Genomic DNA, 15632 nt, shown 5'->3' with positions numbered 1-15632 from the left:
CCCACCTCAGCCTCATTCTAATAGAGGAAGGCAGAAATCACTGCAAGAAAGCCCCGCCCCTCCTCCCTGGGGGAGGCCTCCTCTCCATCAGCCCCTGAGCCTGTTAAAACACTTAACCAGCAAACGGATGCGTGCAAAGGCCTCTGGGCTACAGACACTCAAGGACAAATAAGACTCCCACTACCCTCAAGGAGTTTACAACTGTGCTAGAGACCTCATAAACCGCTGGAGGACAGAGTAATAAATCTGTGAGTGTGAGTGGAGGAAGGCGGTAGGGGAGTAGGCGCAGAACTGGGAAGGAGGAGGCAGTGAAACTCACCCCCGTAAGAAATCGCAGGCTGAGATTATACTTACGGCTTTTCAACTATGCAGTAAAATCGAAGTAACAATAAGAATAAAACAATCTATCCATGAGCCACTTAGAATCATCTCACTCAGACTACAACAAAACACCCTCCTACCTTGATACATGCAGAGGCCCCTCTGGGTTGGTGCAAGTGAACCCCCCCCCCGCTGTGACCCTCCCCCAAGTAGCAGGATCTATCCCAGGAAGCGGGTCTCTTCCTGAGACCACCAACACCCTTTCTGACTGCCCCCCTTTCCTGCACCCCGGCCTGCCCTGCCCCAAACCCAGACTCCTGTTCATTTAGGCAACCCAGGCTACTGTGCCCTGCTTTTAAGACATCTGGAGACAAGACACTTACCTCTCTCCGCTGTGATGGGCAAACAAACGTAATAGTTACTGCTGGGCTGTGACCATCACAAAAGTCTAGCTGTCCTACCTCTTCCTTCATGTAACTCAGGACAAGCCTGCAGGACACACATTGAGAGAAAAGAGCATCACAAAAGCATGAATTACGTACAAATTAATGTGCTGTCCTGAGCATTCCGCACATTCACTTGAGGGACGGGGGGACACCTAAGAAACGTGAAAATGTAAAAGAGCTATAGTATACAATAACTACTGCATTTCTACTTGGGAAAAACATTTAAAATAAACTTCAATGCGCACCATTTTTAAAAAAAATAAAATAAAATGACCAACATGCAAATTTGAAATACAAAGAAAAGCTGTTTGAGTAAAACAAAGAAAAGGGTTTGTAGATATCTAACAAAACAATATGAACACAGACAGCAGGCCAAGCACATTTTTGCCCACAAAGCCATAGGACCGTTTCCTCTTTAAATAACATCTGAGTGCGAGCCAAAGATCTTTCCTCTTTTTTTTAAACCTGAAGATTACCGAGAGCACCAGCCCAGTGTCACACACCTGGGTCCTCCCACCGCCCACCAGGAAGGGTCCGGCGCTCTCACTGTGGAAGGCGCCGCTGCGCCTGGCCAGCCGGCTGAAGGACAGTTGGAAACAGATGACCTGCCTCTTCTCCCGAGATTAGCTCAAGCTCTCCTCAGTGTCCCACATTTTATCAGATCTTCTCCAGCCCTCCCAGGATCAGGAATCAACAACTTGTCACTGAAGACACTGTGAGGGGCTGAATTGGTTCCCCTCTCAATTCATATGTTAAGCTCAATTCATATGTTAAGTCTTAGCTACCACGTCTCAGCACATGACTGTATTGGAGATAGAGCCTTTTCCAAAAGAGGTAAATAAGTAAAAATGAGGACAGACGGGTGGGCCCAAACTGACATGGCTGGTGTCTTTATAAGAAGGGGAGATTAGGACACAGACCTGCACAGAGGGAGACCATGTGAGGACACAGTGAGAAGTCGGCCGGCTGTGAGCCCAAGGAGCGGCAGCAGAAGAAACCAGCTCTGCCGACACCCTGAGTTGGACTGCCAGCCTGCAGACTAGGAGGAAATAAATTTCTGTTGTATAAGCCACCCAGTCTGTGATATTTTCTTATGGCAGCCTGAACAAACAAATACAGACACACACACAAAAAATTCCAAACATTTTTCACTCTAGGTTATGCTCTGGTGTTTGCTGGGGACAGAAGTGCAATCTGTTATTGTAACAACTCCTACAATCACCCTGACATGCCACTAGCTCCAGACCAGAGGAAGCTGCAACAAGGCATCTACCAAAGGCCCCTGGAACAGGGTAATCGAAATCCTTGATCTAAGTTCAGAACGTGGTCATGTGCAACGTGCCGGAGAAGAACATATTTCTGCCAAGTCACGGGACAGTAGAGCATATGTAAACAGCACGGCTTATTACAAGGAACAAACCATCGCCCACTGGGAACCAGGGTGCCCACCGTGACCCGGTAGGAGAAAACTGCACCCTGGAAGGTCCCCAGCAAACTGCCCTCCTGCCTCCTGCCCTCCAAAGAACAGAGAACTCTGGACACAAAAACAACCTTGCAGGTGACTCACAATGCAGAATATGAGAATGCACCATTAGGTAGGTATCACTGCATGAAGCAAATGTGTGTGTGTACTATGGACTGGATCATGATACATACTTTTACTGCTACAAGAGACAAGTGATTAGAAAGCAAAAAACAAGCAAGCCAGTCCCCGCGATGCCCAATGACCACAGCACACGTGAAGGGGTAGTTCTGCAGGGACTATCCCAAGCCCTGTTGAAAAGAGATGTTCTTGCAGCTCCCTAAAAGTCAGATTCTTATTGAGAATTAAAAACATAACCACGGCAGAGGCTTCAGACTAACCTGTCCTTGCTCACGAGCTTCAGACCCTCCTTGGGCTGGCCAACATCAAACGCCTGGTCTCCTCTTACCAGGCAGGCAGCAGTGCCAGAGGGACAGCCACGCAACTGTGGACTGGAGTCCCGCAGTGAGTCTGTAAAATATCACATATTACATTAAATCAGATCGAGAGTCAGGAGTGGTAATCACATGTACCCTTAGGCCCAGGGTCCCTTTAAACAAATTATAGAACTTTTAAAAGTCTCCTTAAGTCACCATTCTGAGATGCTGGCAAGCCATTAACCTCTCTAAACAAAGCACAGGGTGAAGGAATGTCCAGCACTGGCTCTGCACTGGGATGTACGAGGTGCCCAGTACACAGAGACTATTCTGTGCTGCCTCGCAGGCTTGGGGTAGGATTACAGACAAGAACACACCAATGTGCCTAGAACAATGCCCAGGCTTTACAGACCACAGCAGCAATAGCTCAGCTGATTGTGGCTGTGCCTCTGTTTACCTGCATTACTTCCATCATCGCTGGGGGCCTCACACACTTTTGGGTTTACTTATTCACTGTGTACCTTCTTCTCCTTGACTATAAGCTCCAGGAAAGCAGGAACTGTGGTGTGTTCTGCCACGTGTTTAAGGCTGTCACCAGCACCTAAAGTACGGCTAGTATATGGTAGAAGTTCAAAAAAATCTTTCTCCCATGAATGAGTGACTAACATCACCTGCCTTGGGCTTTACTTGCCTTGTCAATCGCAGGGGGAGGGGTAATATTCCTTCCGCCACAGTCACTGGCTAATGAAAAGGGAAGCAAACCTTTAAACTCTCCAGCCCTCCAAACACAGGATGATATGAAACTTCACTCAACGAGCTGTTTGCTACACATACAGGCTCAACCGGCCACAGGCTTCTCACCCTCACAGGGATGAGACTGCTTGGTTTACTGAAGGCAAGAAGCAAGGCAAGTGCCCTGAACGTGCAGGAGCTGAGCACATGGCAGCAAAGCCGAAGCTCTATTCGTGGGGTTTTCAGGGCTGCACTCAAACTTGGTGTGAGGACCGGGCCAATTTTCTGGGGATGGAGTATGTCTGAGCAAAAACTGGGGCACTTCTAGTGCGAGTCAAAGTCACTAAGTTCAACTAAAATTGCTAGGAAATTGGAGAAAAAGAAACTTTTGTAAGAAAATATCCAGTTATGTCTGAGCAAAAACTGGGGCACTTCTAGTGCGAGTCAAAGTCACTAAAGTTCAACTAAAATTGCTAGGAAATTGGAGAAAAAGAAACTTTTGTAAGAAAATATCCAGTGAATTCAGATAATCCCCCAAATGATAAAAGACCAGAAATTTAAATGTTTTCCAAACCAAACAGCACATTATTTCAGAATTCAATAATCTATAAGAATCTTTAACTTTTTAACCAAATTTAATTATTAAAAACCATTTAAGATAAAGACTTCGTCTACTGACCTTGTTTCAAAGTTCAATAAAGCCTGTCCTTGGAGAACAAAAGAGTGATGTAATAACCCAACACAAAAAAAATATAAAATTACCACTGGTCACTTCTGGTGAGCCATGTGTGGGGTATATTCACTATTTTTAACTGTTTGGAAATAATACACAAACAAGATGACCCCTAATGTATATGCACAATTTAAAGAATAACTGTAAATTAATATACATGTACCTACTACCCAGCAATACCCCATGTATTATTTTTTAAATTTTTTTCCAAAATTTTCTAAGGCCAAAGTAGTATGTACTTTGTGAGAGACAGAAACATAAAGAAAACACTAGAAATGACCTTTTTATCAGTTAACCATCAGCAACATTTACTCATAGCACAGCCACTGCTAGCACTGCAGAAAGACAAGCCCTGGCCTATGGGGCTGACAAGTCACAGCCCTGAAGAGAAACACGAAGCTAGGCTTCAGAAGCCTCGCTTAGTCCTATTAGCTACAGGCTAGTTTAAAGGCTTAGTAAAACTTTTCATGGCCCTTCGTAGATAAAGACCAGTACAGCCTTTAGCTGATTTAGCAAAGATACCCAAGCTTCTCACGCCAGTTCGGGCATCTACAGAGAAAGCCAGGGAAGAGGTTGGCCAGGGCCCAACATATGCATCATGACCAAGTACCCACAGGCTTTGTCACCCATTGTTTCCTTTACCTGTCCTGCAACTCACAGCCAAGGGACTCAGGGACACACAGGAAGACCAACCATTCCTCACTACGGAATCCTGAAACCCTACATGTCTGGCAGAGACAACACATGAAATGGACCGATGGCTTAGATGGAACTGCAGGGGCCAGGGAGGAGGCATGGAATCAGAATTTACTGGGGGAGGAAGAGCGGGCTGTGCAAAAAGAATATCTTTCGGGACAAAAGCTTTCTTAGAGGGCCTCATTTGTGACATGAACATCCAAGTAGGAAGAAAGGTGGAAGGGCAAAGATACTGAAGGCTTATAAGAAATCCTTCACCAACACCACACACCCCAATTCCACGAAGATTTATACCTATGTCTCTACAAACGTTGATAAATAGAGACGTGTCCGGATCAGAGTCATCCACCAAGTAGCCACCACTCATCTTGATCAGGGGATTTAAATCGTGCTTCCTCAGCTCCTCATCAAATGCATAGCATGGCACCTGGAAGAGAGGAAGGAAAAAGTGAGTCCTCAACACATACCGCGGGACGAGCAGGTCAGAAAAGCCTGCAATGGATGCCACACAACACCGGTATCCACTTCTTAGGGTCTAGCAGGCCATGATGTCCCCTGATGACAACAAAGCAAAGCAAAGGTGGAAGAAGGTTTCAGCTTCTCTACTCTTGTTCTCAGTTTCTCTTCTCACCCACTCCAAGGCTGTGCTCCGGCCATCGTCTCCTCTGCTCTGCAACTGGATCACCTCTGCACTGTGCTGTGATGTCCTCCCTTGTCCCTCCACCCCGCTCAGCTATCTTCCCATGTCTCCAAATTTAAAGCAAATTCCTCGGACTGTCCCTGCTCATCGTCTGCTCCTGCTCACTCTCCATTCCCTCTTGGACACAGTCACATCAGGTTTCTGCCCACCCCCTGCCCCCAAACCACACCTACCAGGTCATCAACACCCTCCTTGCTGCCTGATCCGATGCCCATGCCTCAATCTTGCCCTCGCATGGGCCAAACGGCATGTGACGCTGCTACTGTTCTCTCCTTCCTGAAACCTTTCTTCACTTTGCTTCCTGGCCACCCAGAGCCTCCTCATTTCCTTCTGCCCTGCTGTCGCTCTTTCTCAGCCCCCTGAAAACATTTCCCATCCTCCTTCTGACTCTAAATGCAGAGGTGCTCCACAGCTTACTTATCAGACCTCTTCCCTGTCTACACCCATTCCATGCGTGGTCTTAAATACCTGCCAATGATTCCCAGATTTAGGTCTCGAGCCTTGACCTTTCCCCAGACACAGCCACCAACAAAAGCTGTGTTTATGAGCACAGACTCTGCAGGCAGAATGCTTGGGTTCAAACTGTGGTGCTGACACTCCATGTGACCATGAGCAAATGTAACCTCTGTGCCTCGGTTTTTCCATGTGTCAAATGGGAATGATGACAGTAATTACTTCACAATGTTGGTTTAAGGACTGAATGAATTAAAGGTCGATACAAGTGTTATTCATTGCCATTGCTTACTGTCGTCACCTGGATATACAAAGACATCTCAAATTTAACATACTTAAAATGGACCTTTGATTTCTCCCTCAAAACCTGCCCTTATCCCAACATTCCCTGTCTCGGGAAATGAAGCAATCATTCCACCAGCTGCACGGGCCAAAACCCTGAGGCTACCCCGCAGCCCTTGCTTTCTCTCTCAGTCCACAACTAACCATTAGCAAGTCCTGTCCGTTCTACCTTCAAATTAAGTCCCAGATCTTCCCGCTCCTCATACCTCCACCACAGGCACCCTGTCCAGGCCACCTCAGTCTCCAGACTAAAACAGTCTCTTCACTGGTTCCCAGTTCCAGCTTTGATGGCCTCTTACCCCCAGCCCATGTCTCCTCAACCACAGGATTGATCTTCACAAGGTAAATTAGGCCACATTGCTCCCTGATCAAAACAGCTTCCAATGACGCTGAGAATGAAATTCGAACTCCTCCATGATCCCTGACCCCGGCTACCACTCTCTCTGGCTCCACGCGGCCACACACGCCACTCGTTGCACTTCCGCCCCCTGAAACTCGATGCTCCCTCTACCTGAGCTGTGTTTCCCCTGAATATCCACAGGGCTCTCTCCCTCAGTTCATTCAGGTCTGGGATGAAACACCACCTACTTAGCAAGGCCTTTTCTGAAACAGCACTCTCCACCTCTCTCAACTCCCTTACCTGCCTCTTTTTGCTTCACAGCACTGAGGTATATAATACCAGGGACTGCTATGTGTTGACTTGTGAGTTTCCTCCCACTAGAATGGAAGCTCCTTGAGCTTGGTTAGGGCCCAGTCACTGCAGGAGCCCTAACCAAGGCTCAACACAATACCTAGAACACACCAGGAGCTCGATAAATCCCTGCTCAATAAAATATAAGGACAAGTTCCTCCTCTGGGCATCTTAATCCATCTTTACTTAATTCTAACTTATGACCACTCTCTCATCCCTAGAAACTAACGGCCTTTGTATTTTTAAAATGTCAAGAAACCCATTAAAGTTGGCAAGACTCTATAACCTAAGAGTTCTGCTTATTTCTGAAGGAAAAACATCAATGCCCAAAGATGTACCGAAGAATAAAAAAGACCTTGGTCACCAAGTTAACAATATCTACTGCCATGACTTTACTTGAAACATCCCTTTAAATTTTATTTCCAAAATAATACATTGGTATCTTTTTAATTGCCTCTTCCAAGGAATATTCTAAAAATTCATGTTCTCTGCAAACATTTCCACATAATTAGTTTTATTACTTTCCATGGATAAGTTTCCCAAAATTTTATCTTTCAGACTGAAGCAAATCACAGGCAGTTCTGTTTACAAAAGTTAACTGCTTAAAAATTAGCTTCCAAATTTTTCTTAGAAAGATGCTATCAAACCTGCAGGAATGCTCTAACCCAATAAATATCCTTTTTCCCCAGTCTTGTTTTCAGAGATCTCATGGAGACCTAATGGAGTAAATCAAACAACTTACACCTCCTCATGGCCTCAGAGGCACACAAACTCATTTCCACCACATCTTTAAAGCCAAGGCTCCCACTGCCTGAAATGCTTCTCAGACACGAGTGATTTCACTGTCAACTGAGAAGGTTGGAAACTCCAGTGTTCAGAGAACGCAGGCACCAGAGCCCATGTTTAAACGCCACATTGCACATAAAGGCAATTAAAATAAAAGTTATTACTGCAGACTATAATTGGGTTGCAGTGAAAAACAACCACAAGGGTCCATAATCTTGCAAATCTAAAGCTTGTCATCCCACAGTGAGATCCTATAAAGCATGAACTTGAGAGGGGAGCGAGTGGGCTGGCTGGTTGGGACGGGAGACAAGAAGCAGTGCTCTAGCTAGCAGAATGAGTGCCTGAGACAGACAGGGAGCGAGACGGCACAGGGCAGGAGAGACAGAGCCCAAACTCAAACCAGCCCCTTTCACCAGGATGCTTGGAGGATGCCAAGTCAGCAAGACCTCCAGGCACCGCTGCTGTCTCCCCACCCCCAGAGGGAAGACACGCCTAAGGCAGGCCCCCCAGAACTGGAGCGCCCGACGGAAAAACAAGCCAGGCTCCAGGGAACATCCCCCCACTTCCTGCCACGCTGGGCACAGCAATGGAGACATTCATAAGACCAGGGCTTCAGCAGCCTGGAGAAGGCGGTGGCATGCCAGCGTCAACACACCACGCATGGAGTGAACACAGCTAATGTTGTTTTATGTATATTAGTCTTTCTTATATAACTCTGGTGAGGCTACTAGCAGGCCAGGTCTGAATTTTATATGTTCCCAAGAGAGCTATGGTAGGGGACGTTATGTATAAAATGTTTTAAAGAAATAATTATCTTTAAAAACCCCTACCAGAATCCACAGACCACGCGCTGTAACAGCAGTTTTAAAAGACACTGTTTGGAATTGCTACACTCTTTGCCCATCAAATCAGTCTAAATCTGACAGGGCAAAACCAACGAAAGAAATAAAGAAACATCAATAAGACGTGGAAATCAAGACCATACCGACACTAAACCAAAACAAGATTTTTTTTTTTTTTGAAGGAATGAGTGTTATACAAACACATAAAACTCTTTTAAGTTATCATACCATACCCTGCAAGGTGTAATCAAATCACACCAAACACGGAAAGAATGGCATATATTTTATTAAGGTTTATTAAGGGTGACAGCACTATATTGTTGGCAGTCATTATTCTCTTCAGTTCTTTCCATCTAATTTATCTTTCCATAAGGCAGAAAAAAACTGAGCTAGTGAATATGGTTGCGTCCTCCATACCATTATTAGTCCATGGGCTCCCCAAAAGCAGAACCATTTCAAAATGTAATGGAATTCCTTCCTCCTGCTTAGCCCACAAACAGCCTCTCAGTAAACGAAAACCGCATGAATAAAGCCCCAGTTGCCAACCACACCTAAAGAGATAAGTGAGAACAAACTACAGTTCTCCTGCGTCTCCAGCTCAGCTTCTGAGAGAAACTAAATGTCACTATTTTGAGAAAAACAGACTATATCTCCCCACTCCACCCCACAAAACTATTTAGAATATGAATGTTTTCCGTAAAGATCTTTTCTTAGGCCTTCTGGGTCACGTAGGTCTCTGTTGCATATTCTTTGTTTTTTCACAATCCTGTAAAAATGTCAAAACCACTTAGTTCTGGAGCTGTACAAAAAAAAGGGCCAGGGGCAGGATTTGGCCCACAGGCCATAATTTGCAACTTCTGATCTATAGAAAACAAGTTGTTGTTTACTTATTTTGGAAAGCAAAATTTTTTCCTAAGTGGTAGAAGACACAATTATCAATTCAGGAAAGCGAGGTAAGAGAAGCACTCAAAAAAAACAGAAAAAATTGGGTATCACTATCAGGTTGGAGAATCAGAGCCCAAGAGAGCATCTGTGGGGCCGAGAGAGGTGGGGTGTCCCAAGAGAGTGGAAGGCACGCTCTCTACGGTCGCTGCCTCCAGCGAGAAGTGACTCAGATCCAGCCAAATGGACACTTGAGGATGACTACCCCCCACCCCCACCCACCCCCAAATGGATTTCAGGTTCGAGATGCTTTTCCTGCCGCTAACGGTACATCATCAAACAGCTTAATCTAAGTTTTAAAACTTAAAAGTTTAAATTTGACACCACCTCCAAATATTGGCCTTAATTCTTTCCACTTTAAACATTTTTTCCTCATTGAGCATTCCTTATGCTCTTTTCTGGGAGGTGACATTTCGCCTCTTCCATTTCCACATCAAACTACCTCTTCTTTTATAGATGGCCATATGAGAAAAATCAGTGATAATATATTATTCATAACTTGACTTGATTTTTAGAACAAAGAGTGGCAAGAACAGTAACAGTAATCTAATCTTGGAGGTGACCCAGCAAAGAATATGAGGGGTAAGAACACCTGGCCTGGATTCACAATGCATCAGAAGCCACCCCAAGGCTGAGGAGAGGGATTTAACAATGAAAATAGGCAGAGGGGACTTACCAGAGTAGGGTGCACCCCAGGTAGAAATGAAGTAGCCGAGGTCAGAGCAGATAGCTCCTGTAGGTAGAGTGAACAACCTAAACCTAAGCCCAACCACGTCACTTAATTTATCAGAGTAGGGTGCACCCCAGGTAGAAATGAAGTAGCCGAGGTCAGAGGAGATAGCTCCTGTAGGTAGAGTGAACAACCTAAACCTAAGCCCAACCACGTCACTTAATTTATTGAGTTTCGCAGCACCAGAAACCAAGAACTAACTTGCCTGATATGGGTGAGTCATTCTTTTTCCAATCTGGACCAAAAATCATATCCTATAATATATTACATGCCCTGTCCTAAAAATAAGAACCACTCGGAAAAGTTTTAACAGTTAAATCACATGGTATCTCTGCTCAACTGGAGTTTAAAAACTAATAAAGATCTTCACCCCAAAACGTTAGAATTAGTATTTCAAATCTTAAAGGTCCCCGGAGTATACTTCATAAGCATATAGCTTTAAAGTTCCTTAGTTACCTCTTTATTAGCTTTAAATATGTCTTTCTTGCAGGCTGCAGTGGTCTTCCACTCAAAGTAATGCACACATTCTGTTGCTGTTACAAATTCAGGAGTTCCCTATTTAAAAAAATAAATTAAAATAAGTTACCATACTTCATATCGTCAAGTTTCTTTTTTAAAGTTAGAACACAATAAAAGTAGCAGTAACAATAAGGGTGGGAAACACAACTGTTCTAGTTAAACAAGGTCACCAAGAATTTCCCAAACCCGAAAATCCTGAGACAAAAGCTTCATGAAATCATGTTGGAATTTTAGCACAACTGGTCCAACATTGTTCTACTGCCCGAATTATCCAAGCACAGTAAGCTCCTGGGAAGTGAGCCTCGGAGTTGTCTCTCTTGAACTGCACATGTTCTCTTCACCAAATGCCAACAAACTCAAAGCCAAAAGCATGAGCTCACGCTTCCTGTGAGGAGGCCCCTGCGAGGAGCCCATCTGCATCAACGGGCCGAGTTAGTGCACCCGCCAGACAAGGGAGTGAGCCTAGTCTCGCTTCAGACCCCACCCTTGAGGGCAGCCCCTCCTGTCAGGCTGCAACCAGGGCCGACTCCACACTGGTCAACCACAGTGCCACTGGGTGACACATGGCACAGCCAGAATTAACATCTACACTCCCACGTGCAAATCCTAAAGGGTTCTCCTTTATAGTTCTGTTTCTCGTACGGTAAACAGAATTCTTAAAGGAAATTAAAGCTAAAACAGCAGATAGCTTGTTCTATAATATAATTCTTCATAGTTCATTCTGCTGCAAACAGATTCTTTTTTTAAGTTCTCAACATGTACAATAGTACAGTTGATAGACTGGTCCAAAACTAACAATATTAGTTTTATTTTTAAAGTTCTTCAAATGAGATGTATGGCCCTGAAGATGTAATGGTCACTACACCAAATTCTAAAATGATATTTTAAAGCAATCTGGTAGCCACATAAGTTTTACTCAATCTGACTAACTAAACACTTGGGTTCTTACTCTAATTCCAGAACTTCATAGAATTTGTATACCAACTGCTTCCTCTAAAAGCTAACAATTATTTACTGTAAGTTTCTTTCTAAAAAATAAAGATTAAAACTAACAAATCACACACAATGTGCCCATAATAAGAACAAGCATCATGCTTTACACAATTATGTTCCTTTAAACACCAAGTAATACCCCAAAAGCTTGGGAACACATTACTCACTGTCCAGGGCTTCTCTGAAACAGATGTTGGTTTCTCTGATTTTTTTTTTTTTGGGGGGGGGGCATTTTTTTTAATGTACTACACACATTGCCCTATAACCTATCAAAATGAAATGCTGGGAGAAGAGATTTTAGAAAAAAAAAAAAAAAAGTATGCCTGTGACATAAACATTAAACAGTGCTTTGAGTTTTAACACACTAATCACTTTTAACTGTGTTCTTACACAGGATGTGGCTCAAGTTCCACTTAAAAGTTGTAACTAAGTTTAGGATTGGTTGACTTATTGGTTCTAATGGCAATGGTGATTAGGTTGGGACTTTGTTTATTTGTGTTTTTTCTTTCCTCGCTTATTCTCTCTGCAATGCCTCTACAGCAACAATGCCCAGTTTTACAAAAGAAACAGATACAGTGTCTCTGTGTGGACTCACCAGGGTTTTCCCACACAGGAAGGTGATGCTACTCTGGACTCTGTGATTGGCGCTTTGCTGCTCACAGTTCACTGTTGTGTTGAATTCCAGAAGAGATCTGGTTACACTTTTCAAAAGAGAGTCACCTATTTGGGGAGGAAAGAGAATCAACAGGCTATAAAACACACATAACCATAAAGCTATTTCCAAGGATAAGCAAATTAAAAGCGGCATGGTAACTTATCTGAAAGCTTGTAAACTTACAAAATTGTCCCTTCCCCAGAATTCTCCATCTCAGAAATGGCATCTCCACCACCCAGCTCTTCAAGCCAAACATATTGCCTTGAGTCCTATCTTTCCCTTATCTACCACACTGAACATGTCAGAAAGCTCTACAGCTTGTATCTCCACCTCAAATTCATCCACATTATTCCATCTCTACTGCCACTCACTCCACTACCACCTCTCAGCTGGACGCTTGCAACAACCTCCTAACTGGTCCCCTTGCCTCCATGCTCTCGTCATCCCCCCTTCCCCATCCATCTTGTGTCAATGAGATCTTCAAAAACATAAACCAAAATATATAACTCAACTGCTGAAACTCTCCAATACTTCCCATCATGCATGCCATAAAATCAAAATTCGTTACAAAGGCCCACAGGTAGAGTGACCAGGTCTCAGTTTATCTGGGACATTACTGTAATAATCCAGAATAAAAAAGCCTATATAAAAATCAATATGGGGGTTGACATAGGAATATGTGCAGTGACAAACAGATGAGAATAGAGACCAACAGACTAGAAAAGAGAGCACAGAGACACATATGTGTATCAAACTTTGAATATGACAGAAGTAATACATCAGGTTGGTGGGAAAGAAAAAAGTGTCCAATAAGTGGAACTGGAAACAAAACAATTATTCATATGTAAAAATAAAATTGGATCCCTACCTACCATTGCACACAAAATCAACTCTAAATGTATTAAAAACGTAAACATCAAAAGCCAAACTTTGAAACTTGACAGGAAATATCTTTTAGATCTTATTATAGGAAAAAAATTTAAGACCTGAAAACATTCACCACAAAAGAATAGACTGGTAAAGTTGACCTACTCAATTTAAGGTTTATATTCATAAAAACAAGTAGCTTAAAGAAAACAGAAATAACTTATAAACTGGGAGATACACAAAACTGGCAAAGAACTGGCATCAAGAGTATCTACATAAACACACATGCAAACAAATAACATTTTTTTTTTTTTTACAATTCCAAGAAATGAAGGACGATGAATGACCTCTGGCTGCGAAAGCACACAGCATGCCAAAAAAAAAAAAAAAAAAAAGAAATACAGTGAATTTTAATATCAAAGACAGAGAGGAAATTCTAAAGATTCCAAAGAAAAAGAATACACTACAAGCAACAGATAACCCAATATAAAATTGACAATACACGATCAAACAAACAGAACAAAAAGGTATGTCAATAAACATGATCGGTATCACCAGTGATCAAAGAACTGCAAATCAAGACCACCATGCCATGTCATCCCCAGCACTCCATTGGCAAAAATCAAATACCAATTGTTGGAGGTGAGATGGTCCAGAGCTCTCCTTGTTGCTGGTGGAATTAGTACAATCACTATGCAAGTCAGCACGACATTAGGTCTTCAAATCGAACATTCATGTATCCTACATGACCGAGCTATTCCACTCTTAGGTATGCACAAAGAGAAAACCACACGTATATACGTAACAGGAAACGTGAAATAATACCTAGCACTCTTCACAATAGCAGAAACCTGGAAACAACCCAAATGCTCAGCGGAAGACTGGATAAATTAACTTTGGTAGATCCACACGATAAAATATTACAACAATTAGAAGGAATAAAGCACAGCGAAAGACAAGAATATTATTGTTTGTAGCAGTATAACACTACTGTTTTAAGTCCCCAAAAGTTGCACATACTACGATATACACTTTTTATAAACACACGTACACCCGTTTAATCAGAAGTTAGAGTAAAAATTTTTAAATACAGTTTGCGGGCTCATGATTACTTCCAATAGAGAAATAAAGGGGAAAGGATGAAACACGTAGTCAAACAGTGGTTATTGTCAAGATCCTCGATTTTCTTCGGCACAGGGCTCACTACCTTACACAAAACAACTATTTTTTCTTAAATAGAAAAAGGTTAGCCCACAGATTAATGATGAACATGTATCACGAACTGGTGATGAATATGGTCTAATTCTACACATGCACCTGAGGTCGGGGAGCTGGGGACGAGAAAGGGGCCCAGGGACCCGGGCTGCACCGCGGCACCAGGTGACAGCGGTTCTCTCACTTTCGTGCGTGGTCGCGTAGGTCTGTCGGGATCATCCTTCTCTGCCTGGAACACATGGGATCTTTTCTAAAATATTTTTCCCAACCAGCTCAGCCAAAAGGGCGCAGAAGCCGTGCCGAGGCTCTGGCGCCGAAGATCCGGGACCGAGGACAGCGCCCGTGGACAGCTCCCGTGGCCCCGCCCACAGTGGGCGTGCCTGCGGCAGCAGGAGGCAAGGTTCCAGGGCGCCCCGCGGTGATGCGCGCGCAGCTCAGGGGGACGTGCCAGCTGGAGAAGGCGGGATGTGTTGGCGCACTGCGGCCAGAAGAGGGTGCGGCGTCTCCCGAGCGTTCACAGGCCACAGATCCCCCCAACCTCGGAACTCCTGTCCACGCCGCCTGTCCCGCCACAGGGCAACCCCTACGGCCCCAGGCCGAGAGCTCCTGGGTGCCCCTCCTCACTGCCTGGCTGGTCCTAAAAAAGCAGAGAGGGGCCCCGGACTTGGGTCGGGAGGGATCCGGCCGCTCTGCCACAGCGGCGCGGGCAGCTGCGTCCCTCAGCGTCAGACCCCATCGGCGTCGCGCACGCCCCTCATCTCGCCTTGTTCCTCTGCCCGCTGCAAATCCGCACATCCGGAAAAGGCCGTAGAAAACCGCGGCAAACGGCCAACCTGGCCGCCCTCCCCGGACAAGGGCAGAACAAAGACTGCGGGGCCGCGGCCTGCACGCCAGGCCCACAGCCAGCCCCCAAGGATGGCGCCAAACAGCTGCGCCTCCAAGCGCACCAGGCCGTGCTCGCCAGGCCCGCGCCTCCGAGCGCTCCAGGCCGTGCTCGCCAGGCCGCGCCTCCGAGCGCTCCAGGCCGTGCTCGCCAGGCCGGTGCCTCTCAGTGCTCCAGGCCGTGTTCG

General features: G+C 44.8%; 1 protein-coding gene across 1 annotated transcript in view; it reads right to left on the bottom strand.

Annotated features, from left to right (window-relative positions):
- IGF2R (insulin-like growth factor 2 receptor) overlaps positions 1–15632 on the bottom strand; it is an 85241-nt gene that overhangs the window by 62429 nt on the left and 7180 nt on the right. The window contains exons 3-7 of the mRNA XM_008586758.1: positions 12421–12545; positions 10770–10868; positions 5122–5254; positions 2631–2760; positions 705–810 (exon numbers count right to left, since the gene is read on the bottom strand). Coding sequence (XP_008584980.1) covers positions 705–810; positions 2631–2760; positions 5122–5254; positions 10770–10868; positions 12421–12545 — 593 coding nt within the window. The remainder of the gene's footprint in view (positions 1–704; positions 811–2630; positions 2761–5121; positions 5255–10769; positions 10869–12420; positions 12546–15632) is intronic.

The sequence above is a fragment of the Galeopterus variegatus genome, unplaced genomic scaffold (genome assembly GCF_000696425.1).
Source record: "Galeopterus variegatus unplaced genomic scaffold, G_variegatus-3.0.2 Scaffold4103, whole genome shotgun sequence".
NCBI lineage: Eukaryota > Metazoa > Chordata > Mammalia > Dermoptera > Cynocephalidae > Galeopterus > Galeopterus variegatus.
This window is presented reverse-complemented; position numbering and strand designations above follow the sequence as displayed.